Here is a 26,689-nt window from a genome sequence, read left to right on the forward strand (position 1 = left end):
AGCACCAGAGAAACTTCCTAACCCCTCAGGTCATCATAGTGTGGCTTCATATTTAATTTGAAGTGAACATTCAAAGTATCAGATGCAAAAATAAGTTATACAGTAAAATAAAAATGATATTTGGTTTGCCCATGGTTTCTTTTATCGTAATTAATTGGAATAATAAAAAGTTTAATATATAACTGAATTACTTGAAAAGTTGCTAAGATGTTGCATAGATTAGGCAAATTGTTAAATTATGAACAAAGAAAAAATTACAAAAGGTGTTAGTTTGGTATTTGTAATTGGAGAATTTGTTGACAATTTTTAGTTTGTTAGAATTCATTGAGCTGGTTAATCAAATTTTGCTAATAGTTTAGGAATATTGGAGGATTTCCTTTTCCTAAAACATCTGCCAAAGTAGTATAATTAATTATGCTGAAAGTTGCCTTTGGCTTTATATTTCATATGAAAATTGCCTAGTTTCTATGGCTGAGATTGTGTACTTATTTAATTTTATGTAGTTGATATGGAAGGTTATAAAGATTATTTAAAGTAAAAATTAAATAAGATTGGGGCTGGCCCAGTGGCGTAGTGGTTAAATTTGTGCACTCCACTTTGGTGGCCCAAGGTTCGCAGGTTTGGATTGTGGGCGTGGACCTAACACAGCTTGTCAAGCCATGCTGTGGCAGCATCTCACATGAAATAGAGGAAGATTGGCACAAATGTTAGCTCAGCAACAATCTTCCTCAGCAAAAAAGAGGAAGATTGGCAACAGATGTTAGTTCAGGACCAATCTTCCTCTCACACACACACACACAAATTAAAGAAGAACATTTGTACATAATAAAATGTTTAAAGTGCAGTTATTAACATCCTGGTTATATAAACATTTTACTTTGCAGTTTCAAAAGTTAATTGATATTGACTCTTATCTATTGTTTGTACTTATTTTTTAATAATCAGTAAGTATATTTTTGTGGGAAGTAGACTGAAATAAATCAGAGTCGAGTATGAGAATTGCGCATAACATTTATGAGGGGTTAGAGCCAGAGTTTGTGTTGGTGAAGGAGTAAGAAATAAAGGCTGGTTAGATTGGTGGTTGGTAAGACTGAGTCCTTTTGAGAGAGTCTTTTTATTTATTTAATTAATTTATTTTTTGAGGAAGATTAGCCCGGAGCTAACATCTGCTGCCAATCCTCCTCTTTTTGCTCAGGAAGATTGGCCCTGAGCTAACATCCGTGCCCATCTTCCTCCATTTTATACGTGGGATGCCTGCCACAGCATGGCTTGACAAGCGATGCCATGCCCGCATCAGGGATCCGAACCAGCAAACCCCGGGCCAGCAAAGCGAAACGTGCGCACTTAACCGCTGCACCACCGGGCTGCCCCGAGAGTCTTTTTAAAAATGACATTTGTCCAGGAAACCCAGGAACACTTGTATCTTGCCCTTGACTGATGTTACTTTCCTTAGATTTCCTGAGGGAGAATATGAGTACAGGTCAGGCATCAGCAAAGCATAATAACATTTTATTTCAACCGAGGCTTTGGTTCCAAATGGCATTGTAGGCTAGGCTCTGTGGAGCCCTCAGTTTGCCTAGGTTAGCTCCAGTCTGAATCTCAGATTTTACCTCTCCAGTGAGAGGAAAAGTGTTTGCCCGTTGCTTAGAGAACATATGGCCTTTTCTGTGCTAAGGCTTTCTCAGGTAGGGCTAGTAGTCATGGTCCCAGCATATGGAAGAAGAGAGGAGAGGGAGAGAGAATGGACAGAAAGAAGGAGAGAGAGAGAAAGAGATTTGCTTCTTTGTTCTTACTGCTCTAGCTGCTTGGAAGACAGAAACAGAAGAAAGGCCATATCCTTGTGTACTTGATCTTTTAACCAGGCATAATATAGTGCCCATTTAAACAGTGGCTAATGTCCTACAAATTGACTGACATTGTCAGTACTCTTCTTCCTAGGGGAGGGAGGAGCCTTGATATTTTGGATAGTGTGAAGGGGGTATATTTGAGGACAGGAGTCCTTGAGCCCCCGACCTGGAAATCAACAGATGGGGTAAGATGAGTTATAGAGGATCATGAATACCAAACAGGAGAGGTTAAACATTTAAAAAAAATTCTCACTTCTTGTTGAATGTTAAATTTGCCTTTTTATTTTAGGAATTGGAGAATGACACAGCTTTTCAGCAAGCTGTGAGAACTAGCCATGGTAGAAGACCTCCAGTAAGTGAAATTTTTTTATTGTGGTAAAAAACACAACATAAAATTTACCATCTTAACCATTTTTAAATGTATCCTTCACTTAGTGTTAAATATATTCTCGTTGTGAAACAGATCTTCGGAACTTTTTCATCTTCCCAAACTGAAACTCTGTACCCATTAAACAGCGAATCCCCACTCCCCTCCCTCCAGCCCCTGGCAGCCACCCTTCTACTTTCTGTCTCTATGAATTTGACTAATTTAGATACCTCATGTAAGTGGAATCATACAGTATTTTTTTTTTTTTGTGACTGGTTTATTTCACTTAGGATAATGTTCTCAAGGTTCATCCATGTTGTAGCACGTGACAGGATTTCCTTCCTTTTTAAGGCTGAATAATATTCCGTAGGATGCGTATGTCACATTTTGTTTCATGACCTTTGGGTTGCTTCCACCTCTTGGCTGTTGTGAACAGTGCTACTATGAACATGGGTATGCAAATATCTCTTCAAGACCTGGTTTTCAATTCTTTGGACCCAGAAGTGGGATTGCTGCATCCTGTGGTATTTCTATTTTTAATTTTTTGAGGAACCTCCATACTGTTTTTTTTTTCTTTAAACTTTTTATTAAGATTGTGATAGTTTACAACTTTGTGAAATTTCAGTTATACATTATTGTTAGTCATGTTGTAGGTGCACCACTTCACCCTTTGTGCTCTCCCCCCACCCCCCCTTTCCTCTGGTAACCACCAATCAGTTCTCTTTGTCTATATGTTTAACTTCCACCTATGAGTGGAGTCATACAGAGTTCATCTTTCTCTATCTGGCTTATTTCACTTAACATAATACCCTCACGGTCTATCCATGTTGTTGTAAATGGAGCAATTTTATCCTTTTTTACGGCTGAGTAGTATTCCATTGTATATATATACCGTATCTTCTTTATCCAGTCATCATTTGATGGGCACTTAGGTTGCTTCCACATCTTAGCTATTGTAAATAATGCTGCGATGAACATAGGGGTGCTTGGGACTTTTGGAATTGCTGATTTCAAGTTCTTTGGATAGATACCAAGTAGTGGGATGGTTGGGTCATAAGGTATTTCTATTTTTAATTTTTTGGGAAATCTCCATACTGTTTTCCATAGTGGCTGCACCAGTTTGCATTCCCACCAACAGTGTATGAGGGTTCCTTTTTCTCCACAACCTCTCCAACATTTCTCACTTTTTGTTTTGGATATCTTTGCCATTCTAACCGGTATAAGGTGACATCTTAGTGTAGTTTTGATTTGCATTTCCCTGATGATTAGTGATGATGAGCATCTTTTCATGTGTCTATTGGCCATCGTATATCTTCTTTGGAGAAATGTCTGTTCATGTCCCCTGCCCATTTTTTGATCAGGTTGTTTGATTTTTTGTTGTTGAGCTGTGTGAGTTGTTTGTATATTATGGAGATTAACCCTTTGTCAGATAAATAACTTATAAATTTTTTTCCCAACTAGTGGGTTGGTTTTTGTTTCCATCCTGTTTTCCCTTGCCTTGAAGAAGCTCTTTAGTCTGATGAAGTCCCATTTGTTTATTCTTTCTATGGTTTCCCTCAACTGAGGAGTTATGGTGTCCGAAAAGATCCTTTTGATACTGATGTCGAAGAGTGTACTGCCTATATTCTCTTCTTGAAGACTTATTGTTTCAGGTCTAATCTTTAGGTCTTTGATCCATTTTGAGTCTATTTTGGTGAATGGTGAAAAAGAATGGCTTTCCAGTTTTCCCAGCATCATTTGTTGAAGAGACTTTCTTTTCTCCATTGTAGGCCCTCAGCTCCTTTGTCAAGATTAGTTGTCCATAGATGTGTTGTTTTATCTCTGGGCTTTCAATTCTGTTCCATTGATCTGTGGACCTGTTTTTGTACCAGTACCATGCTGTTTTGATTACTGTAGCTTTGTAGTATGCTTTGAGGTCAGGGATTGAGATGCCTCCAGCTTTGTTCTTTTTTCTCAGGATTGCTTTAGCAATTCTGGGTCTTTTCTTGCCCTATATGAATTTTAGGATTCTTTGTTCTACTTCTGTAAAGAATGTCATTGGGATTCTGATCGAGATAGCGTTGAATCTGTAGATTGCTTTAGGTAGTAGTATGGACATTTTAGCTATGTTTATTGTTCCAATCCATGTGCATGGAATGTCTTTCCATCTCTTTATGTCGTCATCAGTTTCTTTCAGGAAAGTCTTGTAGTTTTTGTTGTATAGGTCTTTCACTTCCTTGGTTAAATTTACCCCAAGGTATTTTATTCTTTTTTGTTGCGATTGTGAATGGGATTGAGTTCTTGAGTTCTTTTTCTGTTAGTTCGTTGTTAGAGTATAGAAATGCTACTGATTTATGTATGTTGATTTTATACCCTGCTACTTTACTGTAGCTGTTGATTATTTCTAATAGTTTTCCTATGGTTTCTTTGGGGTTTTCTATATAGAAGATCATGTCGTCTGCAAACAGCGAGTTCTCCATACTGTTTTTATAGTGATTGTACCATTTTACAATCTCACTAAGGATGCACAAGAGTTCAAGTTTCTCTGTATCCTCACTAGCGCACTTGTTATTTTCTTTTTTTTTTTTTGGTAGTAGCAATTTTAATTGGTATGAAGTGATTCTCATTGTGGTTTTGATTTGCATTTCTCTGATGATTAGTGACATTGAGTATCTTTTCACACACTTGTCGGCCATTTGTATATCATCTTTGAAGAAATGTCTATTAAAGTTCTTTGCCCATTTTTTAACTGGATTATTTGATTTTTTTTTTGTTGAGTTGTAGGTGTTCTTTATAAATTCTGGATTTTAACCCCTTATCAGATATATGATTTGCAAATATTTTCTCCCATTCCATAGGTTGCGTTTTCACTCTGTTGATTATGCCCTTATGTTGATTTATGCACAAAAGTTTTTAAGTTTGATGTAGTCCCATTTGTCAATTTTTCCTTTTGTTGCCTGGGCTTTTGGTGTCACATCCAAGAATCACTGCTAAGTCCAGTGTCATGAAACTTTTCCTCTCTGTTTTCTTCTAAGAGTTTTATAGTTTTAGATTTTAGGTTTGGACCTTTAATCCATTTTGAGTATAAGATAAGGATCTAACTTCATTTTTTTTGCATGTGGATATCTAGTTTTCCCAGCACCATTTGTTGGAGAGACTGACCTTTCCCCATTGTGTGGTCTTGGCACCCTCGATGAAGGTCATTTGACCATATACACGAGAGTTTTTTCTGTGTTCTTTATTCTAGTCTGTTGGTCTATTTAATCTGTCTTTATGCCAGTACCACAATGTTTTGATTACTGTAGCTTTGTAATAAGTTTTGAAATCAAGAAATGTGAGTCCCCCAATTTTGTTCTTCATTTTCAGAGTTGTTTTGGCTATTCCGAGTCCCTTGAGATTCCAAATAAAATTTAGGATGAATTTTTCTATTTCTTAAAAAAATGCCATTGGGATTTTGGTAAGGATTGCACTGAATCTGTAGATTGCCTTAGGTAGTATGGGCATCTTAGCAGTATTACATTTTCCAATCCATGAACATGGATATCTTTCCATTTATTTGTGTCTTCCTTAATTTCTTTCAGCAATATTTTGTAGTTTTTAGTATATCCAGTAAATGAATTTTAAAGTATTTTAGATAAGAGGATTTTTTTATTTTTTCGAGAATATAAATATCATTTATGTAAAGCATTGGAATATATTTATCTAAAGTACTATTGTTTAAAAAAATATTTCTAATTTTAAAGTTACATAAATATTGATACTTCAAAATGTTGGGGCTTAATTTACAAATTACTCCTTCCTTGATTAATGACCCTTCATTAATTCATCTTCCACCAGTAAATAAATTGATAGAGTGATTTTTCTCAGTATTGTTAAAATTTTTGTTTATGTCATGTACTGGAAAACAATATGGAGATTCCTCAAAAAATGAAATATAGAACTACCATATGATCTGCCTATTCCATTCCTGGGTATTTATCCAAAGAACATGAAAACACTAATTTTAAAAGGTAAATACACGCCTATGTTCATTGTGGCATTATTCACAATAGCCAAGACTTGGAAGCAACCTACGTGCCCATCAGTGGATGAATAGATCAAGAATAGATCAATGGAATACTACTCAGCCATAAAAAAGATGAAAACTTACCATTTGCAACAGCCTGGATGGACCTTGAAAGTATTATACTAAGTGAAGTCAGTCAGTCAGAGAAAGCCAAATACCATATGATTTCACACATGTGGAAGATTAAACAACAACAACAACAAACAAACACATATAGATACAAAGAATAGATTGGTGGTTACCCTAGGGAAAGGGGAGTGAGAGGAGGGCAAAAGGGGTAAAAGGATGCACTTACAGTGATGGATGGCAACTAGACTTTTGGTGGTGAATACGAGGTGGTCTATACAGAAGTTGAAATATGATGATGTACAGCTGAAATCTATGTAATGTTATAAACCAATGTGACGTCAATGAAAAATAAATAAATTTTTGTATATGTCATGCAAAGCATGAACATCTGCCTTCCACAGTGCATGAAATATGCCAAGCTTCTTTTGTAGTTGAAAATAAACAAGGTTAGTACTAGGTACTGCAAGTCTATTCCTAATGTTCTGTTTTTAAAACTGCCTCTCCACAGGTGCCCACTACTGTATAACAGTGGTTCTCAGTCCTCCCCGACACTCGCCGCAGGGGATCTTTAGCCTGGAGATATTTTTGGTTGTCACAACTTGGGTGAATCTAAACATTATAGAATGCACAGGACAGCCCCCACCCCCTCAATAAAGAATTTTTCAGCAAAAGGTCAATGGTGCCAATGTTGAGAAACTCTGATATAAGCAACTCCTCTGCTTTGGATGAAATGTCCTCCTGTCCTTCCCTCACTTTGTCACTTTCTCCCTTTCCTCCCTGCTGTACATGGTATTTAGCAAAAATAAATCATCAGTATTAAAGCACTTAAGATGGAAAGGATCTTGTGAGTAGTTTGCCCAGCACATTTATATAAGTTAATTTAGTGTGGTTCCCTGCAATGAGTTTAGCCAACTAAACAGTTAGAGGACATAGTTCTCCACAAGACTGTCATCACTTCTGACACCAACTGCAAGTTCAGGGGGTTCCCCAAACCACCTTCAGGTTCAATACTCTGAAAGGGCTCACAGATCTCACTGAAAGCAATTACACTCAATGGTTCATTACAAGGGAAGGATACAGGTTAAAAGCCACCAAAGGAAAACACATATAGGGCAGAGTTGGGGGGGGGTCCAAATGTGTAACTTCTGGTTGTCCTTTCCCTGTGGATTCCTGGATAGCATTAACTCCTCTTGGCAATTATGTGATGACAATACTTAGAGAGGGTTGCCAGCCAGAGAAGCCCACCTATGACTTTGGTATCTAGAGTTTTCACTGGAGCTCCATCACGTATTGTCTGCATGGCTGACCCTTAGTCGCCAGCACCTCATGGAGGTTTGGGCTGGTACCTCTGGAAGTTGGAACTGATATTATGTGTCCCAAAGCTCACATTATAAATCATGTTGTTAGATTACCTGGTGGCCAAAGCCCCTGGACAAACAAAAATATATCAGGCAGAACACTTCCGGGGCTTAGAGATCACCTCCTAGTAGCCAAGGGCAAAGCCAGACTCTCTTTAGGTAAAGTTAATTCTTGACTACACGTTCCACAACCCATTTTTGAATTTTAAGGTTACCTTTATTATGGAAAGAAAAATCCTAGGTTGAGTTCTTCTGCTAGGCTAATGACTAGACTATAAGCTTTTTGAAGAGGCAGACTGTTTTATTCATTGTTCTTTTCTTTGACTACTGTTGGTGCTTCATAAATCTTTATTGCATGACTTAGTAAATAAGTGAACAGTTTGAGTTAACAGTGATTTGAGTTATCAGACATCAGGTGATAAAGTTTCACCAGGCTGGCCCTTCAGTGATCTTTAGAAGTGACTTCAGAGATCCTCATTTTACAGATGAGGGAACTGAAGCCACGAGAGGCCAGAAGTCTCACAGCTGTCTGTACTGGGATAGAGCTTAGGTCTCTTGGCCCCCTGTTGAATGATATTTTCATCACACCCTACTTATATTAAATGGGGAAAAATTGTATAGCTTTTATATGAAAGGTACAAGGCTCACTTAAGAGGGATAAAATTCTAGCTAGCTCCAAAGGACCTTCTAATCTTAGGAAGGAAAATAAAATGGACACAGATATTATAAAGCGTCATGTAATATTGTCATACAAAAGAGTGTAAATTGGTATGGGACCACAAAGAGAGGTTATTTATCACTAGTTAGAACAATCAGAAGAGGCTGCCTTAGAAGATAAATTTACAGTTAAATGTTAAATGATGTGTGCAGTTAAGACTGACCTTGATGGGGCTGGCCCCGTGGCCGAGTGGTTAAGTTCGCGCGCTCCGCTGCAGGCGGCCCAGTGTTTCGTCAGTTCGAATCCTGGGCGCAGACATGGCACTGCTCGTCAGACCACGCTGAGGCAGCGTCCCACATGCCACAACTAGAGGAACCCACAACGAAGAATACACAACTATGTACTGGGGGGCTTTGGGAGAAAAAGGAAAAAATAAAATCTTTAAAAAAAAAAAAAAAATCTCCTTAAAAAAAAAAAAAAGACTGACCTTGAGATATGAGAGGAAAGGCATTGCGGGTGAGAGTGTAAGGTGAATGAAAGAAGAGACAGTGTAGGATCCAGTCTTTCTGAAGAGAGCAATCCAATGCTAAGAATAAAAAGACCCAAAAGAAACAGATTAAGTCATTAGTAAGTAGTTAAAAAGAATGATGGTCTCTTTCCTTGTGTTTGTTTTCATGGAAAAAATTGCTGAGATCTATATCCTTTCTTTTTAGCTTTTTCTAAGACCTGTTATTTGTCACTTAGGTCAACTTTGTTATGGTTTTGTTCAAGTGTTTGATATTTTTACTTATCTTTTTTGGGGGGCCTACTAGTTCTATTATTAATGAGACAGTTATGGTCAAATTTTACACTATGATTGTGGGTTTATTTCTTTTTTTTAGATTTTTGCTTTATATATTTGGAGCAAAAATATTTAAAATTGTTACATTTTCATGGTAAATTGAGCTTTTCATTGTTATGAAATGTCCTTATATCTCTAGTAATAGTTTGTCTATTTTGTCAGATGTTAGTATATTGATAGAGCTATTCAAGCTCTCTTCTGTCTAGTGTTTGTGTGATATGTCTTTCCCATCTTTTTACTTACTTTTCCATATCCATATATTTAAGATGTGTTTCTTATTAACAGCATGTAATTGAGTTCCGTTTTTTAAATACGGTCTGATAACCTTATTCTTTTAGTGAAGTATTTTAGTCCATTTACGTTTAATGAAATTACTGATTTGGTCTACCTTTATTGTCTTACTATTTGCTTTTTGCTTATTCCTGCCTCTTTTATGTTTCATTTTCTGTTTATTCTTGCCTTCTTTCGTTTGATTGTTTTTATTATTCCATTTACTCCCACTGTTATCTTGGGAGTTTACATTCTTTAGCTATTTTTTAATGTTTTCCTAAAGATTACGATACTCGTCTTTAACTTATTAGAATGTAGTATATATATTAGTATTTTACTACGTCTTGGACAATGCCAAATTTTGCCTTATCTTCAACGATTTTTTACTTCTAACATTTCTATTCCTTTTTTATAGTCTCCAGTTCTCTGCTGAAACTGTCAATCTTGTCTTTTAATTCATTGAACATATTAAGCATAGTTATGTTAAAGTCGGTGTCTGATATTTCCATTGTGTTATCCCCTTCTGGGTTTCTTTCCATTCTTTTATTTCTTTTGGCTTTTGGTTAGGTAGTCTTGCCTCCTATTTGTCTGGTTGTTTTTTATTGAAAGCTAGACATTGTAAATGAAAAATTTTAGGGATAATTTAAGGCTATATCTCTCTGCTGTCCAGTATGATAACCACTAATCACATGTAGGTATTTACATTTAAATTATTTAAAATTAAATAAAATTTGAATATTCAGGTCCTTGTTACACCAGCCACATTTCAAATGCTCAGCAGCCACATGTGGCTAGCAGCTATCTTATCAGACAGGGCAGCTGCAGAAAAGTTCTATTGGATAGCACAGCTCTAGGTGATTTCATCTTTTACTAGAGAGAATTTACTTTTGCTTGTGGCCCTAGAGGCACTGGGAATCCTGGACCACCTTGATCCAGTTGAGTTTGAGTTGATTGTAAATTGGACTTCAGTCCTTATGAGGACTGGTATACCTCTACTTTACTTTTCAGTCTTAGAGTGTAGCCTTTTGAGATCACAATCCAAAGCCTGGGGGATTACCAGTGCTGCCACCTTGGCAGGTCCCCAACTCCAGTGTTTCTCTCTTAAGACCTGTGAGTCTGTAAAAAGCTATGTTCAGCTTCTCAGCCATGCCTTTGGGATTAACAGATGCCTCTAGGAGAAAAGCAGGCCCAAATGCAGGCTCACCTCTCTAGCCTTCCCTTTTCCTTATCTTGAGACCTTGTAATTCTTCACTGCCTGCATGGTTCTCTCATGTGACCAGACTGAGTTTTTACAAAAATAATTTTGTCCCTAGCTTTTTTAGTGGTTCTTAGTGATAAAGTTGTTTAAAATAGTAGTCTATCATAGCCAGAAGTAGAACTCTTCTACTAATGATGTTTTAATTAAATATTTCAAACAAATATGCCTAATAACTAACATGTTTAGGACATTTTCATCTACATGGTCCTGTTTGATTCCAACTACAAATATGTGATCAGCATACTTTGTATCCTTATTTCAAAGATGAGAAAATTTAGGGTCAAAGAGATAAAATAAACACAGCTAGTAGAGGGCACACTGAGATTCAAACCCAGATTCTCTGACTCCAGATCCTAGTGGATGGCAGTAATAAATACGCGTAATGAAGGATAGATGCAACCATGAAAAGCTAATCTTTCTTATTGGCATCTCAGGTCATTCTGAAGTCCCTTTTCTACTTTAAAATTAATTATAGAATAAATCCTTTTCTCAATACTTAAAATATCTGAGCTCCTTAATATTTAGGGTAATGTAAAAGAAATTATCCTAAATATTATATAAATATGTCTCTCTTTTCTATTTCTTTTCTACTTTTCTATTATATAGCTTAATCTGGATTCTATTAACTATGTTTTTTTTCCTCCCCAAGATAACTGCTAAAATACCAAGCACAGCAGTTACTAGACCTGTAGCTACTGGATATGGGGTAGGTTTTCTTAAGCTGAAGATATTAAGATGCTTTTTCTCATACATGAGTTCACTTTAGGCAATTCTGCATAACTTTGGCTGTCTTTCAGTCCATGACCCAGATATATTTTCTATTTTGGGTAGTTATGAACATTATAAAAGTGTAATTTGATTAATAACTTTGAATATTCTAGTCATTTTGATTGTAAATATATCAGAAAATATTACCCCTTTATTGGTAAACCTCGTGTTTGTTAATTGACTTCTTTTCATTTTCTGTATAATATAACCAAGTCTCATGTGTATTCCATTCATATATTTTGTGTGAAGTTATATGTTATATAAATGTAACAATGTGTATAATTTTAAAAGTTACTAACTAATACATGAAAAAATAAAATTTAAGAAAAATTTCAGAGGCATGTATTTGGGTCTTTTATTTGAGATCATTGGAGGAAAGATGCTATATAAAAATCCATAGAGGAAAATCTTCTAAACTTTGCTCAAATTTGGATGTTTTAACTTACATGAAATAATAGAAGAATGGGAGAAAGATGGAAGAATGAAGTAGAATAGCTTTTTCTAGTCCTTATGATCATATTTCTTAGGGGTCGGAAAAATGGTTTCAGAACCTGGAGGTCCAGGGCACTTGCCTTCATGCTCACCCCACATGTGAATGAAGAAAGTAGCCTCATATGTAATCTAACTGTGTGTCTTGTGAAACATGCTGTTATTAATCAGCCCAAGCGTGTACTACTCATGGGTTTGATTTTTGGTGATGTTTCAGAATAGGAGACAGCAGACTTTTTCTGTGAAGGGCCAGACAGTTTAGGGATTGCAGGTCAGATAGTCCCTGCTGCAGCTGCCCAACCCTGCATTTGCAGTGCAGTCAGCCGGAGACAGTGTGCAGACAAATGAGATGTGGCTGTGTTTCAATACGACTTTATTTACAAAGGCTGAGGGTTGTGGTTTGCTGACACCTCTTTTAGAGTTTTATAGTTTGATCGTATATGCTGAGGGGATAAATGGAAACAATTATGTTAGGTTTACTTGCCAGTAGAATGAAGAAAAAAAGTTTTGAAGAAAACTTTTGTAACTTGGTTTATAAAATTAAATGTAGATGTTTTTTAGAATCATTTTAACTTAGTTTTCTGTTTACTAGTCCAAGACATCCCTGGCATCATCAATGGGAAGACCAATGACAGGGACTCTTCAGGTATCTCTGTCATGGGGTTGTTCATCTTGGCTCTCTCTTGTGACTTCGAATATTACCAAAGTTTTTTTTTCTTTATTATATTATCTTAAAACGTTGAACATATTACTTACATAATGACCCTGATTCTTTAAGTCATGGGCTACAGGTTGGATTGTTCTAAATATTTGGAGGCAGAGTCTCTTTGGATTTGTTTACTCGGGTCTCAAATGAAATCCCATTGAGTAGTGGACATGGGGCTGACACTTTGCTTGTGTGGTGTACTCTGGGGCCCATTTTTCCTGTGCTATCATTTACAGAAATTTCTGTGGGTTCTCTCGTAGGCACATAGGAGACCAACGGAAAGTAGGAAATCAGCTAGCTAACAAGCTATATATAAAAATCCATTAGTTTTTTTTTTCAAACTGACAGTAAGCCCAGTTAGATCAAGGAACTGAAATTTTATAGGGGAAAGGGAAAGTAGAGACAGGATTGACATAGGAGGAGGCAGAAGTAAGGAATAAGCAGATAGTGATTAAAAATAAGCGCTAAAAATTAGAGCTGTATTAAGATATGTGTCATGTACAGAACTGTAAATAAGAGGTAGATGTTATTTAAGAACACTTTTTAAATGATTCTTATTCTTTTAAGGATGGAGTTGCTAGACCTATGACAGCAGTGAGAGCAGCTGGTTTTACGAAAGCAGCTTTGAGAGGTTTGTTATGTTATCATTACTAGTAATTTCTTTCAGATCTTTTCATCTTTTTACTGTTTTTGTATGTGTAAATATTATTACCAGTTAAAATAAAATCTAACATGCCATTGATTATAAGATGTGCCATTATTTTAGGTACATTAAGAAAGGAAAGGGGTGATGAAAATGATCTGCATCTCAGTTGGGGTGATAGTTGTACGGGCATGCAATCTCTCAAAATGTACTGACTTGTACATTAAAAATGTGTGCATTTTATTTTATGTAATTATGGCTCAATTTAAAAAATTAAAGGTGAAAATAATATTTACATATATAAGTTTACATATATGTAAATTACATATATGTAAATTTTACATATAATAGTTTTAAAATAAAATTATGACAAAAATTAATGTTTATTAAACCAATGAGGAAAATTAAAAAGCCAGTACCAGGTTATTACTGACGTGATTGATAATTTAGAGTTCATAATAGGGATAGATTACCGTGGGAGGAAGTAAATACTAGTAGACAGTATCTCATTTTTGTTTTTACATGTTAACACATGAGTTTTGTTTACATAGATTTATGTATGTTAAAAATCTTACTAATTTCTTGATATATGAAATTTTTGTCTAGATATAATAAATGTCCTTCCCATTTTATAAATAAGGAATCTAAGCCATTTTATAAATAGGTAAATTAAGTAAGTTGTGCAATGTTTCATTTTTCTTCAATTATGCTGCATCGCAAATTAAATGCGCACTCTTGAATTGTGTCTCAGGCTCTGCGTTTGACCCCCTTGGTCAGTCAAGAGGCCCTGCTCCTCCTCTGGAAGCCAAAAACGAAGATAGGTATGCAAGTCCTGAGGCTGTTGTTTTGTTGTTGTTGTTGCATGTTTTGTATTTTTATTTTACAAATATATAATTCTTAAGTATTTTAAAAGTTTGTGTCAGCAGGATAGTAATCAAAACATCATCCTTAGTTCTTGAAACTAGCAAAAGAATCAAGTCTAAGAAAAACAGCTATGTGTGTTCTGTAAAGTTTTATTATAATATTATTTGGCTTGAAGATATGTCTAATTTTTATGAGCACCAGTATTCTCTTGAAGGCCAAATGGGATTGTAAATGGAGTAAGATGTGCTTATTTTAAAAGGACATTTCAAAGAAAAGATTTAAGAGAACAAATAAAAGGTTAGTTATCTTATCAATATTGAGGGGGGCCGACCCCATGCCCGAGTGGTTAGGTTCACACGCTCTGCTTTGATGGCCCAGGGTTTCACCGGTTTGAGTCCTGGGTGTGGACATGGCACTGCTCATCAGGCCATGTTGAGGCGGCGTCCCACATGCCACAACTAGAAGGACCCACAACTAAAAATACACAACTATATACCAGGGGACTTTGGGGAAAAAAAGGAAAAAAATAAAATCTTTAAAAAGAAAAATATTGAGAAATTTAATTTTTTTATAGAATTAACTTACTTTTGTGCAAGTGGCTACAGAGTAGCCAAAAAGCTGTGGTATAAATTCAGCTGTATACATGTACTGATACCTGAGTACCACTGATGTACACATTTTACAAATAGTAATAGAAGCCAGTGTTTCCAAGTACTCACTGTGTGCCAAGCACTATGCAAGTGCTGTAAATAAATGAAGACTGAGCTGTTTTTATCATTAGTTCATAGCGAGAGAAAGTAAAGCACGGAGATCTTGGTAACACAATAAATGGCAGGACTAAGATTTGACCCAGGTTGTCTCTTCCAGAGCTTATGCTATTAACCAGTATGTTTTATTTTGCTTCTATATAATAGATGTTTTTAAAATTGTAATTCTTAAAACCCAGTATTTGGGCTGTTGTATAAATTACATAGTTTCCCTTTTTTGCCAACAAGGAACTTCTATAGAAAATCGGATTACTTTGTATCCTAGTTAATGGCAGCATGTTTGCTAATAAAAGTATGTTATTTTACTTAAATATTATGTCATTTAGGATCATTTCACTTGCTAACAACACAAGACTCATCAGAAAAACAGACACACAACAAGAACATTTATTATATTATATAATGGGAAATCTGAAGGAAGGGCTGTTCTAGGGATGGTTAATTTAACTGCTCAGTAACATCATCCCTGGTTCAGCTTCTCTTTGATTCTCTTGGTTTTTCTCGAAAGCTGCCCCATCCTTATGCTCCCAAGGGAGCCATGAGAGTTCAAAACCTCTAAGTAGTTGATAAAACCTAGAGTCAGAAAGTTCTCAGTCTTAGGTCCCTTTTATTTTTATTTATTTTTAATTTTTTTGGTGAGGAAGATTGGCCCTGAGCGAACATCTGTGCCAGTCTTCCTCTATTTTGTATGTGGTATTGTCACAGCATGGCTTGATGAGCAGGGTGTAGGTCTGCACCCAGGATTTGAACCAGTGAACCCCAGGCTCCCAGGCTGCCAAAGCGGAGCACGTCAACTTAACCACTGCTCCACCGGCAGCTTACCTAGGTCCCTTTTATTTTACTTTTTATTTATTTATTTATTTATTTATGTATTTATTTATTTTTGGGGAAGACTGGCCCTGAGCTAACATCCATGCCCATCTTCCTCTACTTTATATGTGGGACGCCTACCACAGCATGGCATGCCAAGCAGTGCCATGTCCTGGTGAACCCCAGGCCGCCAAAGCAGAATGTATGCACTTAACCGCTGCACCACTGGGCCGGCCCCTCTCCTCGATTGCTTTTAAAAAGTCAAGAAAATCTTTCCAGGTACCTTCTACCCCGAGCAGGTGTGTCTTCTTTCCTCATTGGCCAGAAATGCTTCACAATCCTATGACTGAACCAAACATTTGGCAAGAGAATGAGACTCTTGACTATCTTAGATTTTGCATGCAAGGAAGAAGGATAGGTAGGTATCCAACAGTGTTTTCATATAGAGTTCATTTTTCTGGCATTTGGTAGGGACAAGATAGTTACTTTGAGTATCTTCATAGAGTTTTCTTACAGATTTTTATCTTTAAAATTTTATATTTTAGGTTTAATAATAACAATCTGTAAGCAACATTTAAAGACATTTATTAGAGTGTTTCAGATAACTAGAAAACAGAATTCTGTACTTCGTTGTAACCTTTATAAAACTACCATCTATTATTATGCTCATTGCTCAGTTAGAATTTTGTGGATTTTTATAAGCTAATAAAATTTGTATCCCATCTGACTAAATTGGTAGTCAGGTTCCACCAAAGAATATGATTCTATAGACAAATCTATACTATTAAATTTATTCCTGTATTCTTTTAAAAAATCCATTTATAGAGGCCATCCCCATGGCCAAGTGGTTAGGTTTCTGCCCTCTGCTTCAGTGGCCCAGGGTTTCACCAGTTCGGATCCTGGGCACGGACATGGCACCGCTCATCAGGCCATGCTGAGGCGGCATCCCACATGCCATAACTAGAAGGACCCACAACTAAAATATACAACTATGTACTGGGGGGCTTTGGGGAGAATAAGGAAAAATAAAAAATTTTTAAAAATTAAATAAAAGTATTTTTAAAAATCCATTTATAGAGAATTAAGAGAACTGTGTATTCTGATACGTTTGTAGTAAAATTTTATTTAGGCACCAATGTACATTCAGAGTACTGTGGTATTTTGCTGGAAGAATGTGGTAACAAAACAACATCAGTGTTACTTTTGAAATGAGACTGATTTGGGAATACTCCATTTGTTACTAATGGAATCAGGATTTTTAAACTTCTTTGTCTTGTTAGGAATCTTCTCCAGAGTACCTATCTGGTAGTAAATAATAATGTCTTATCTCTTTTTGGAGGGACTTCAGTTTTCCTAACCATAGGATAAAGTTTTCCTTTGCCATAGGATCTGAAAAACGATCTGCCTTCTTTTGGGGATGATAATATAACAGTGTGGATCCTAGAGCTACCTGACTGGGATTTAGATCCTGGCTCTGTACCTTACTAGCTGAATAATCTCGAGCATAATCCTTCACTTCCTAAACCTGTTTCCCTATCAGTAAAATGAGAATAATGATAGCACTTGTATCAGTTGTTATTATGAGGATTAAATGCCATAATTAAGGTAAAGCATTTAGATCAGTATTAAATGATACTTGGGCTAAATAAATTTTAGGTATGTTTACTATTATTATGAACAATTATTTAATGTAATTATTAAAAACAGTAGTACGTTTGCTCTTTAATGGCTTTTATACATTTATCTTATCTGTGACCTATTCTTAAGGTTTAAAAGCACGTAATGGGTGATGCTAAAAGTAAATTAGATTTTGGTATAATTATTAGTGGTTGAATGATTCAAAGTACACTTACTTTTTTTCTTTAATAGCCCAGAAGAAAAGATTAGACAATTAGAGAAGAAAGTAAATGAGTTGGTAGAAGAAAGCTGTGTTGCCAACGGTTGTGGAGACTTAAAACTGGTAAGTTCATAAACTAATAGAATTCAAGGTTATGAAGTGTGTGTTATATGTGTGTGTCTGCCTTAATATATGCATACTTACAAGCATATGTATAGTTAAATATTTTTGTTTTGCTATTGACTGGCCATATGTTTTCACTGAAGCAATTATTTTGAGAACCTGCAATTGTAACTGTGCTTCATAAGCTCTGATGTCAAAACATTTGGCTGCTTTTACACTGTTTGATGTTGGACGTTTCAGTAGGGAAGAAGATTCTAATGTCGTGGTTGATTGAATTGTGCAGCCTGGTGGGCTATGGATGAGACTCAGAGCCTGCTGAGAGGCATAGCTTCCTTGATCCACACAGTACCAAGGGCTGTTTTCTTATTTAAGCCTCACTACCCTAAAATATATTTTCTTAAGTAAACTGTAGAGTCGTGGTTTGCTTTTTAGGAATCCAACTCTGTTTTGTTATTATTATTATTAAATCTTTTTTCTTAATTTTCTTTGTTCATGTTACTTTGTCATACCATATGAATATAATTTCTGTGACATAATTGTCAGATTAATGAATACCATTAGAATGAATTATTCAGTATAAAAAGCTACTTTTATATCTCATAGAACTGGCGCTTTTTTATCTTGTCCTAAAAAAAAATCCCATGTTGAATTAATCAGTCTGTAAAACTGATTAGTTTCTCAGTGGAAATAACAAAAGGTTCTTGGCATCCTGAGTAGGATGTGAGACCAAACTAAGCATCAGTTGTAAGACAGTGTAGCAGTTATCCTTTGACTTGTCTGTATTTTGAGCATCCCAGAAACCAAACAAATCCATCAGGTTTCTGTCTCACGAAAAGGAATTAAAATACCTAAAGATTCAGGAGTTACAAGGAAAAAAGAAGTAAATAGGTATGGTCAGTCCTAAAAGGTGGTGGAAGGTCTGGTGATGAAGAAACTTGACTTGGGGCAATATACTGGACAGTTTCTTCCTTGTACTTTCTCTCCTTTCCCAGGAAAACACATGAGGTTTTTATGATGGTGAGCTCCAGTTTAAACAAATACTCTGGGCTCTTTTGTGTTCAAGGGGAGTTGATGGTAAGAGTCCTGCAGGGCATCCTAGGAATCCAAGGGTGGATAACGTGTCCAACCAAGCATCATGCAGATAGCTCCCAAATGCATAACGTGCTCATAATTAATGCTCAAGGAGTTTACCAAGTATAAACTTGATTTCAGGCCTTAGAAAAGGCAAAAGATGCAGGAAGAAAAGAAAGAGTCTTGGTGAGACAACGAGAACAAGTTACAACTCCAGAAAATATCAATTTGGATTTAACTTATTCAGTAAGTATGAAATTGCTGTTGGCTAAAATTGTTTTGGCTAGGATTTGTAGATTCCAGAAGTCTTTTTTCTTTTTTCGTTTATTTTTTAAATCTCATTGGACCTCAGGTGCCCAGAATTAGATTAATAATAATCTTGAGTTCATGAGACACTCTCTTCTTTGGTCCGTGCAAAGTTTTTTTGTTTTTTGTTTTATTTAGTTAAGTTGTTTTTAATCACTTACTAAGTACTCACAAACCCACCATCCAGTGACTCTTATTTCTTGAAGATTGCTAATATTTATGCTCTGTTCTGTGTGGTTACTTTAATGAGATTCTAATGTGGACTTTCTCGTCTGTGATTTTCAAGAACTTCACACTAGGCAAATAAAGCAGTTTTCTGTGAGGGTAGGGGGAAAAAAAGCTAACTAATTTCTAACAAAATTTTCTTACTTCTTGAAAGACACTTCCTTGATGCTTATACTGCTGTTAAAAGGGTGTATTTTCAGTGGGCAAAGTCTTCATATGCCAAACAAATGGAAAAAAGGATATTTGAGACTTTGATTAATAAGAATTTTTAGATTTTACTATTTATAACTAATATTTTTAAATTCCATGGACTCTTTAGATTAGGGAATAATTTATGATCATTTTTTTACCTTGAAGAAGATAATTTACTGTACCTTAATGACTTAAATTATATTTTTGCATATAGAGAAATACTATACAAATTAAAGTTTCAGATATTTCCACATGATGTTTAATTTATGAAGAGAATTTGGTCCACTGTCTTGCTTATTCCTGTTATCACTAGCAACATTAACAATACACGTTTATTCTTTGTAGGTCTTCCTAGATTAACGGATGGCAAATACTGCCTAAATTAGAAAGAACACATAGAAAATTAAGGTGAAATTTAGAGGACAGCTCTACTTGGCTCAGTGCTCTGTTTCATTTGGAATGCAAGACATTTCTCTGTATACTTCATTTCCTAAGTGGCTTGGTGTCTTGAGATAAGCAGCTAACTTTGTTATAGGATTTTAATCTCTAGAAAGATTATAGGCATAAGGGGCCTAAAATGGTCATTTTTTGTCTTTTTGCAATATTTTTCTCCGTAGGTTCTTTTCAACTTGGCCAGTCAGTATTCAGCTAATGAAATGTATGCTGAAGCACTAAACACGTATCAAGTTATAGTGAAAAATAAGATGTTTAGCAATGCAGGTATGTGTGTATAGTCAGTTTTTCCAATAAGTCTAGTTCTTTTGTAGTGTTAATTTACATTTCCCCACCTTATGCTTCCTTATAATGAAATGATCTACTTTTTAAAAAAAATTTTTTTAATTTTTATTTTTCCTTCTTCTCTCCAAAGCCCCCCAGTACATAGTTATGTGTATTCTAGTTATGCATGCTTCTAGTTGTGGCATTTGGGACCCTGCCTCAGCATGGCCTGATGAGCGGTGCCACGTCTGCGCCCAGGATCCGAACCGGCGAAACCCTGGGCTGCCGAAGCAGAGTGCAAGAACTTATCCACTCGGCCACAGGGCCGGCCCCTGAAATGATCTATTCTTTAAACAAATTTGTATTTATATAGATGTGTCCTGCTTAAACATACTATTTATATGAAAATTCACGCAAATACTAATGAAGAAATATGGTTGATGTGAGGTATATTACCTAATAGTGAACAAAAAATGTATTCTGTCATCACAAGTGAAATGAGCCGTGGGAACCCCTTTGAACATGCTTTCCCCTCTGTAATTTATCCCCAAGAGACCATAGTTTATATTTAGCATTTATACTGTGTAGTTTTTTGGTAGCAGTATTAAAGTTTATCAGAATATTTTCTTTGATGTCATATTAAAATGTGTGTGGCATTACTGAGTCTAATTTTAAAATCCCTTGTTTTTCTTAGAAGAACACAACTCCAGTTTTATAAATTGTTTAAAATCGTAAATTAATTAAAATTGTTTAAGTTGTGAATTAGTTGTTTTCTAGCCATATTTTCAGGAATCCGTCTATCTTGTTACATTTCCTCACAGAAGATTAGTGTGCAGATACATGAAAACAGTATAACTGTTTTAAAGTGAGAATTTTAGGTAGTATCTGAAGCTTCAAACTTGGAAAAAAGCTTCAAAGGATATGAATTAAGGTCATCTAAAATATATAGAAAAAGTGAAAAAATAGAATGTTAAATTCATTAATTTCTTTCATTAGGAAGATTGAAAGTGAATATGGGAAATATTTATTTAAAGCAAAGAAATTATTCCAAAGCCATTAAATTCTACCGAATGGCATTAGATCAAATTCCAAGTGTCCATAAAGAAATGAGGTAAGTTTACATAATGATAACTTTGTAAAATTTGTGTTATTTTTCAGAAACAAGATAACTCTTCTGACCTGTTGTTAGGAGATTGAACATTTTGAGGTGTTTGTACATGAGAAGTGTTAGATTTATGTTATATCTTTAGTGTTTTGGTCTATTTTCCTTATAACTGCTTGCACACATTTGTTTAATGACAAGTTAAGGGTTAAAAACATAATAACTGATCAGTTAACGTAAAACTAAGCTAATTGGCCTATGTAGGGTATAACCCTGCAGGCCATTAACACCAAATACAACTTATTGCCAACACAAAATCAAAACAACAGTCTTTTAGAACATACCAGAATCTGGAAAGCAAGGCTAGAAATTAAGACCCTCGTTCTTGTTATAGATTGAGAGTAAAATAGTGAAAGGGAGGGGCCAGCCCAGTGGCTCAGCAGTTAAGTGCACATGTTCCACTTCGGCGGCCGAAGGTTCCCTGGTTTGGATCCCGGGTGCAGACATGGCACCGCTTGGCAAGCCATGCTTTGGTAGGCATCCCACATATAAAGTAGGGGAAGATGGGCACGGATGTTAGCTCAGGGACAGTCTTCCTCAGTAAAAAGAGGAAAATTGGCAGCAGATGTTAGCTCAGGGCTAATCTTCCTTAAAAGAGGAAAAAAAAATAGCAAAAGGAAGCGATTGGTTTTAAATCTTAGAGGATGGGGAGGTGAGTGAAGCTGAGATATTTTCTATTCCTATAATATTTAAAGAGCAGAAACAGTAAATTACCTTATGGTCTGGTAATAACCTTGGGAACATAGAAGGTTTCCAGGATGTTTACTGGTCATAATTTCCCCTAGACACAGTACAGTTCCTCTGTGAAAGTTAATTTATTTGTAAATGCCACCTTTAGTGATCATTTATTTTTGAATTATGCATGATATCTCATTATCATCAGTAAATAGCTTATGAACACAATGTTGTTGAGGTACTTTGAACCCAGGTGAGGCCAAGAATTTGAACATTTTAGACAAAGATGATAATATTAGATAGTGTAGGTTAAGCGCTTAATAATCAATACTTAAGGGTTGCTGTAGTAATTCAGTTGAGGGAATAACTTTTGAGAACGGGAATGGTCAGGAAAGATTTTGTGAGAGCGGTCTAAGTGAGAGGAGAGAAGGGTGACATTCCAGACACGGGGATGCCAGAGGAGAGTCAGGGAAATGACAGTGTTTATGATCTGATCAGACAATTATGAATAGACAAATTTAGTTGAAACAGAGGCATTTTGTTGAGGAGTGGTTACAAATAAGATGAGATCACATCCGTTAGAATGACTCTAATCAAAAGATAATAACAGGTATTGAAGAAGATGTAGAAAATTTGGAAACCTCGTACATTGGGGATATAAAATGGTACAACCACTTTGGAAAATACTTAGGCAGTTTCTTAAAAAGTTAAATACAAATTTGCCATACGCCCAGCAATTCCATTCCTAGATATATTCCCAAGAGAAATGAAAACAAGGGATTGTTTGCATATGTTCATAGCAGCATTATTCATAATAGCCAAAAAATGGAAACAATCAAATGTCCATCAAGTAGGCAACGGATAAATAAATGTGGTGTATTCATACTATGGAGCATTATTTGGCTATATAAAACGAATGAAGTACTGACACATGCTACAGTATGGAGGAACCTTCAAAAGATTATGCTAATTAAAAGAAGCCAGACACTTGGAGCTGGCCTGTTGGTGTAGTGGTTAAATTCACGTGCTCTGCTTCAGTGGCCTGGGGTTCGCAGGTTCAGATCCTGGGTGTGGACCTACACACTGCTCATCAAGCCATGCTGTGGCAGTGTCTCATATACTAAATAGAGGAAGGTTGGCACGGATGTTAGCTCAGGGATGATCCTCCTCAAGCAAAAAGAGGAAGATTGGCAACAGATGTTAGCTCAGGGCTAGTCTTCCTCACCGAATAAAAAGAAGCCAGCACAAAATATCACATATTATGTGACTCCATTATATGCAATGTCTAGGAAAGGCAAATCCAGGAAGTCAGAAAGTAGATTAGCAGTTGCCTAGGGCTGGACATGAGAATGGGGAGTGACTGCTAATCGGCACAGGTTTTCTTTCTAGGGTGATGGAAATGACTTAGAGTAAGAATGTAGTTATAGTCCCACAACTGTGTAAATACAGCAGTAATCACTGAATCATATACTTAGAACAAGTGAATTTCATGATATGTAAATTAAACCTCAGTAAAGCTTTAATAAAACAAAACAAAAGAATAAAGTGGGAAAGAAAAGGAGGAAACTATTTGTGGAATGTCTTGACTACCAATTAAAGAGTCCAGACTTTTAAAGCTAATCTGTGTTTATTTTTCTTTAGAATTAAAATCCTGCAGAACATTGGAGTTACATTTATTAAAACTGGTCAGTATTCAGATGCTATTAATTCATTTGAGCACATAATGAGTATGGCACCAAATCTGAAGGCAGGCTTCAACCTAATTCTTAGTTACTTTGCTGTTGGAGATCAAGAAAAAATGAAGAAGGCATTCCAAAAATTGATTGCTGTTCCATTAGAAATTGATGAAGATGATAAATATATTTCACCAAATGTGAGTATGAAGAAGACTGTTATGTAGCCAGATCTTAGTTATCCATGCTTTTTTGTTTCCAGAAATGAAAAGTTGGAATGGATGACTTCTTAGGTTTCTCCCAGCCCTATGTTAATATGTTTTAATTAATTAATGCATTTTATAATTTTCATTTGTTATTAAATTAGGTTGAGAATGGGACTCTATTGAAATAGAGCTAGGGATTATGGTTAAAACAGACAATTTTAGTAAAAAAAAAAAAGGGGGGGAAGAATGTTATGAAAAATAAGGTTGCATGTCATTCTTTAAGAGTAATATCTTGACCAAGTAATCCTAAAGCCTTTTTTGACTATTTCTTCAGTCGTTGCTGAGCAGAGGGAACTAAAATATACTAAATATATCAAGAATGGAAAGAAGTAATTCCTTATCTTTATTCGTAGAGTGGAGCATAATACAAAAGTCATACTTTCAAAGACCTGAGGAAATATGTTATGTTAAGTGAGAAAACACAGATATACACCCATTCATGAACAAAACTAGAAGAAAATACACCAAAATTGAAACAGTAGTTTTTGGGCAATGGGATTATTTTTTTTAATGCTTTTAAAATATTTTCCATATTTTTACACATACATTATTGGTATACTACTATATTATTTTATTTTAAGTCAAACCCTATGAAATTGCCCGTATTTATACATCAAAATGGTGTAACAATGTCAGTTTCCTAAGATAAACTTCATAGATTTTTTTCACAGATTATAAGGGTGTTGCAGCATAGTGGCTGACTCCATCACTCAGTACTGACTCTCCTTGTGCCTCAGTTCCTTTATATATAAAATAGGACTAATTATAATAACCTGCCTTATAGAGTTGTGAGGATTAAATGAGGTAATGCATGTGAAATACTTAAAACAGTACCTGGAATATAGTAAGTGCTGGGTAGATGTTAACTATTATATATTACTTTCATGCTGAGAAAAAAATTATATATATTGTGAAAAAAATCATCTGTGGGAGTAGAGATATGGCTCATACTAGGTAATTGGTGATCATTAAAGCATTTATATTTGAGTTTAGAATGTGTAACGTCACACAGCTTCTGTGTACTTGATCATATTCTTTCCGGCCTGACCTTTTACCAGCTGCTTAGAATTTATGTTAGTTCAGCGGAGAAATAAGAAAAAAGATCTACTTTGTGTAAGGAAAAATAATTTAGAAAGACGAATTTACCCTACATTTTATACAGCTAATTAGTGGTGAGGTTGACTAGAAATCCAAGTTCTTGGTGTTTACTTCTGAATTATTCATTTTTCTTTACAATTTTATTTTCCCAGGATGATCCACATACTAACTTAGTGATTGAAGCTATAAAAAATGATCATTTAAGGCAAATGGAACGTGAAAGGTAATATTTTGGGCACTTAATAATTAGAACTTAGTAATGTAGGTTTCATTTTTATAAAAGAGTTAAATGTGCATTTTGATGATTTCTTTCAAAACTTACTAGATTCACCGTATGTCTTGAATAGTGCTGTTGTTTCACCATTTCTATACTTCACTGGGTTCTCTTTCCTCTTTCAAATAACCTCAGTTCTCATGCTGATCCCAATGATTCTTACTCAGTTACTCTTACTATTTCTTTATAATTAACTTTCCCTCTTCATTTGGTGCAATATTGGAATTTTGTTTTGTATTACCTTTATTTTAAAAATTATATCTTTATGTATTTTTGTCCAGCCTCTCAATTAAATTTCAACTCCCAAAGACAAAATTCTTTCTATTTATTTCATTTCTTCCTTCCTCTGATATGGTACCTAGTCTCTGGCAAGTATAGTTTGAAAGTTCTAATGTTTATTGAATATGCAACAAGTATAATAGTATATCACATGATAGAGGACCTTTAATTTTTTTTTAATTGTGATAAAATACACAGAATGTAAAATTTACCATCTTAACCATGGTGCATAATTCTTTATGGTTTGGTAGTGTTAAGTGCTTTCACATTGGTTGTAACCAGTCCCCAGAACTCTTTTCATCCCTTCAAACTACAGCTCTGTACCCATTGAACAACAGCTCTCTAGCCCCCTGCCCCCAGCCCCTGGCAACCACCCTTCTACTTTTGTCACTGTGAATTTGACCATTCTAGTTACCTTATATAAGTGAAGTCATAGTACTTTGTCTGTGCCTGGCTTATTGCATTTAGCATAATGTCCTTCAGGATCGTCCATGTTGTAGCATGTGACAGGATTTGCTTCCTTTTTAAGGCTGAATAGTATTCTATTATATGTTTGGAGGGCCCTTAATCTTTAGGAATTAGTCTAACATTAAAAATAAAACAAGATACTTGTAATTCTTGGAGGATGGAGTAGACGTACTTTTCCCTGTTTTTCCCAAAAAAATATGCAATTATTATATAATGTAATATATAAATGTATAAATAAAAACCCTGGAAATTATATATAAAACAAATATAAGAAGAAAGATGGAGAGAAGAGGGTAGCAGCGAGGAACCTCCGGACCTGAGGAACCACATAGCACTGAGTTCCCCTCACGTTTCCCAGAGTTGCAGCTGAAGAAGCTGGCAGTCAGAAAATGCTGATGAGTACATTTAAGAAAAAAAAACGAAAAACCCAAAAAGCCTGCTTTCTTTAGCCAAAGGACAAGGAAAGGGGTAGGCTAGCAAGACAGGAAAGTTTTAGACAAAAACCACAGAGAAAAACTGTATCCCCACCCCTGCTTATGCCAGCAAAAGCCAAGCGGGAGCCT

At 35.6% G+C, this 26,689-nt stretch overlaps 1 protein-coding gene across 6 annotated transcripts in view; it reads left to right on the top strand.

Moving 5' to 3' along the window:
- Positions 1-26,689, top strand: part of IFT88 (intraflagellar transport 88) — a 135,547-nt gene that overhangs the window by 13,653 nt on the left and 95,205 nt on the right. For 4 of the 6 annotated variants that reach the window (XM_005601085.4, XM_014731953.3, XM_070239449.1 and 1 more), the window contains 11 exons: positions 2,137-2,199; positions 11,363-11,419; positions 12,563-12,616; positions 13,244-13,307; positions 14,071-14,140; positions 17,630-17,720; positions 18,933-19,037; positions 20,132-20,234; positions 21,228-21,342; positions 23,710-23,941; positions 25,258-25,328. In XM_005601085.4, coding sequence (XP_005601142.2) covers positions 2,137-2,199; positions 11,363-11,419; positions 12,563-12,616; positions 13,244-13,307; positions 14,071-14,140; positions 17,630-17,720; positions 18,933-19,037; positions 20,132-20,234; positions 21,228-21,342; positions 23,710-23,941; positions 25,258-25,328 — 1,025 coding nt within the window. The remainder of the gene's footprint in view (positions 1-2,136; positions 2,200-11,362; positions 11,420-12,562; positions 12,617-13,243; positions 13,308-14,070; positions 14,141-17,629; positions 17,721-18,932; positions 19,038-20,131; positions 20,235-21,227; positions 21,343-23,709; positions 23,942-25,257; positions 25,329-26,689) is intronic. The other 2 variants (XM_070239447.1, XM_070239448.1) reach the window with 1 other exon arrangement.

The sequence above is a fragment of the Equus caballus genome, chromosome 17 (assembly GCF_041296265.1).
Source record: "Equus caballus isolate H_3958 breed thoroughbred chromosome 17, TB-T2T, whole genome shotgun sequence".
In the NCBI taxonomy this organism is placed as follows: domain Eukaryota; kingdom Metazoa; phylum Chordata; class Mammalia; order Perissodactyla; family Equidae; genus Equus; species Equus caballus.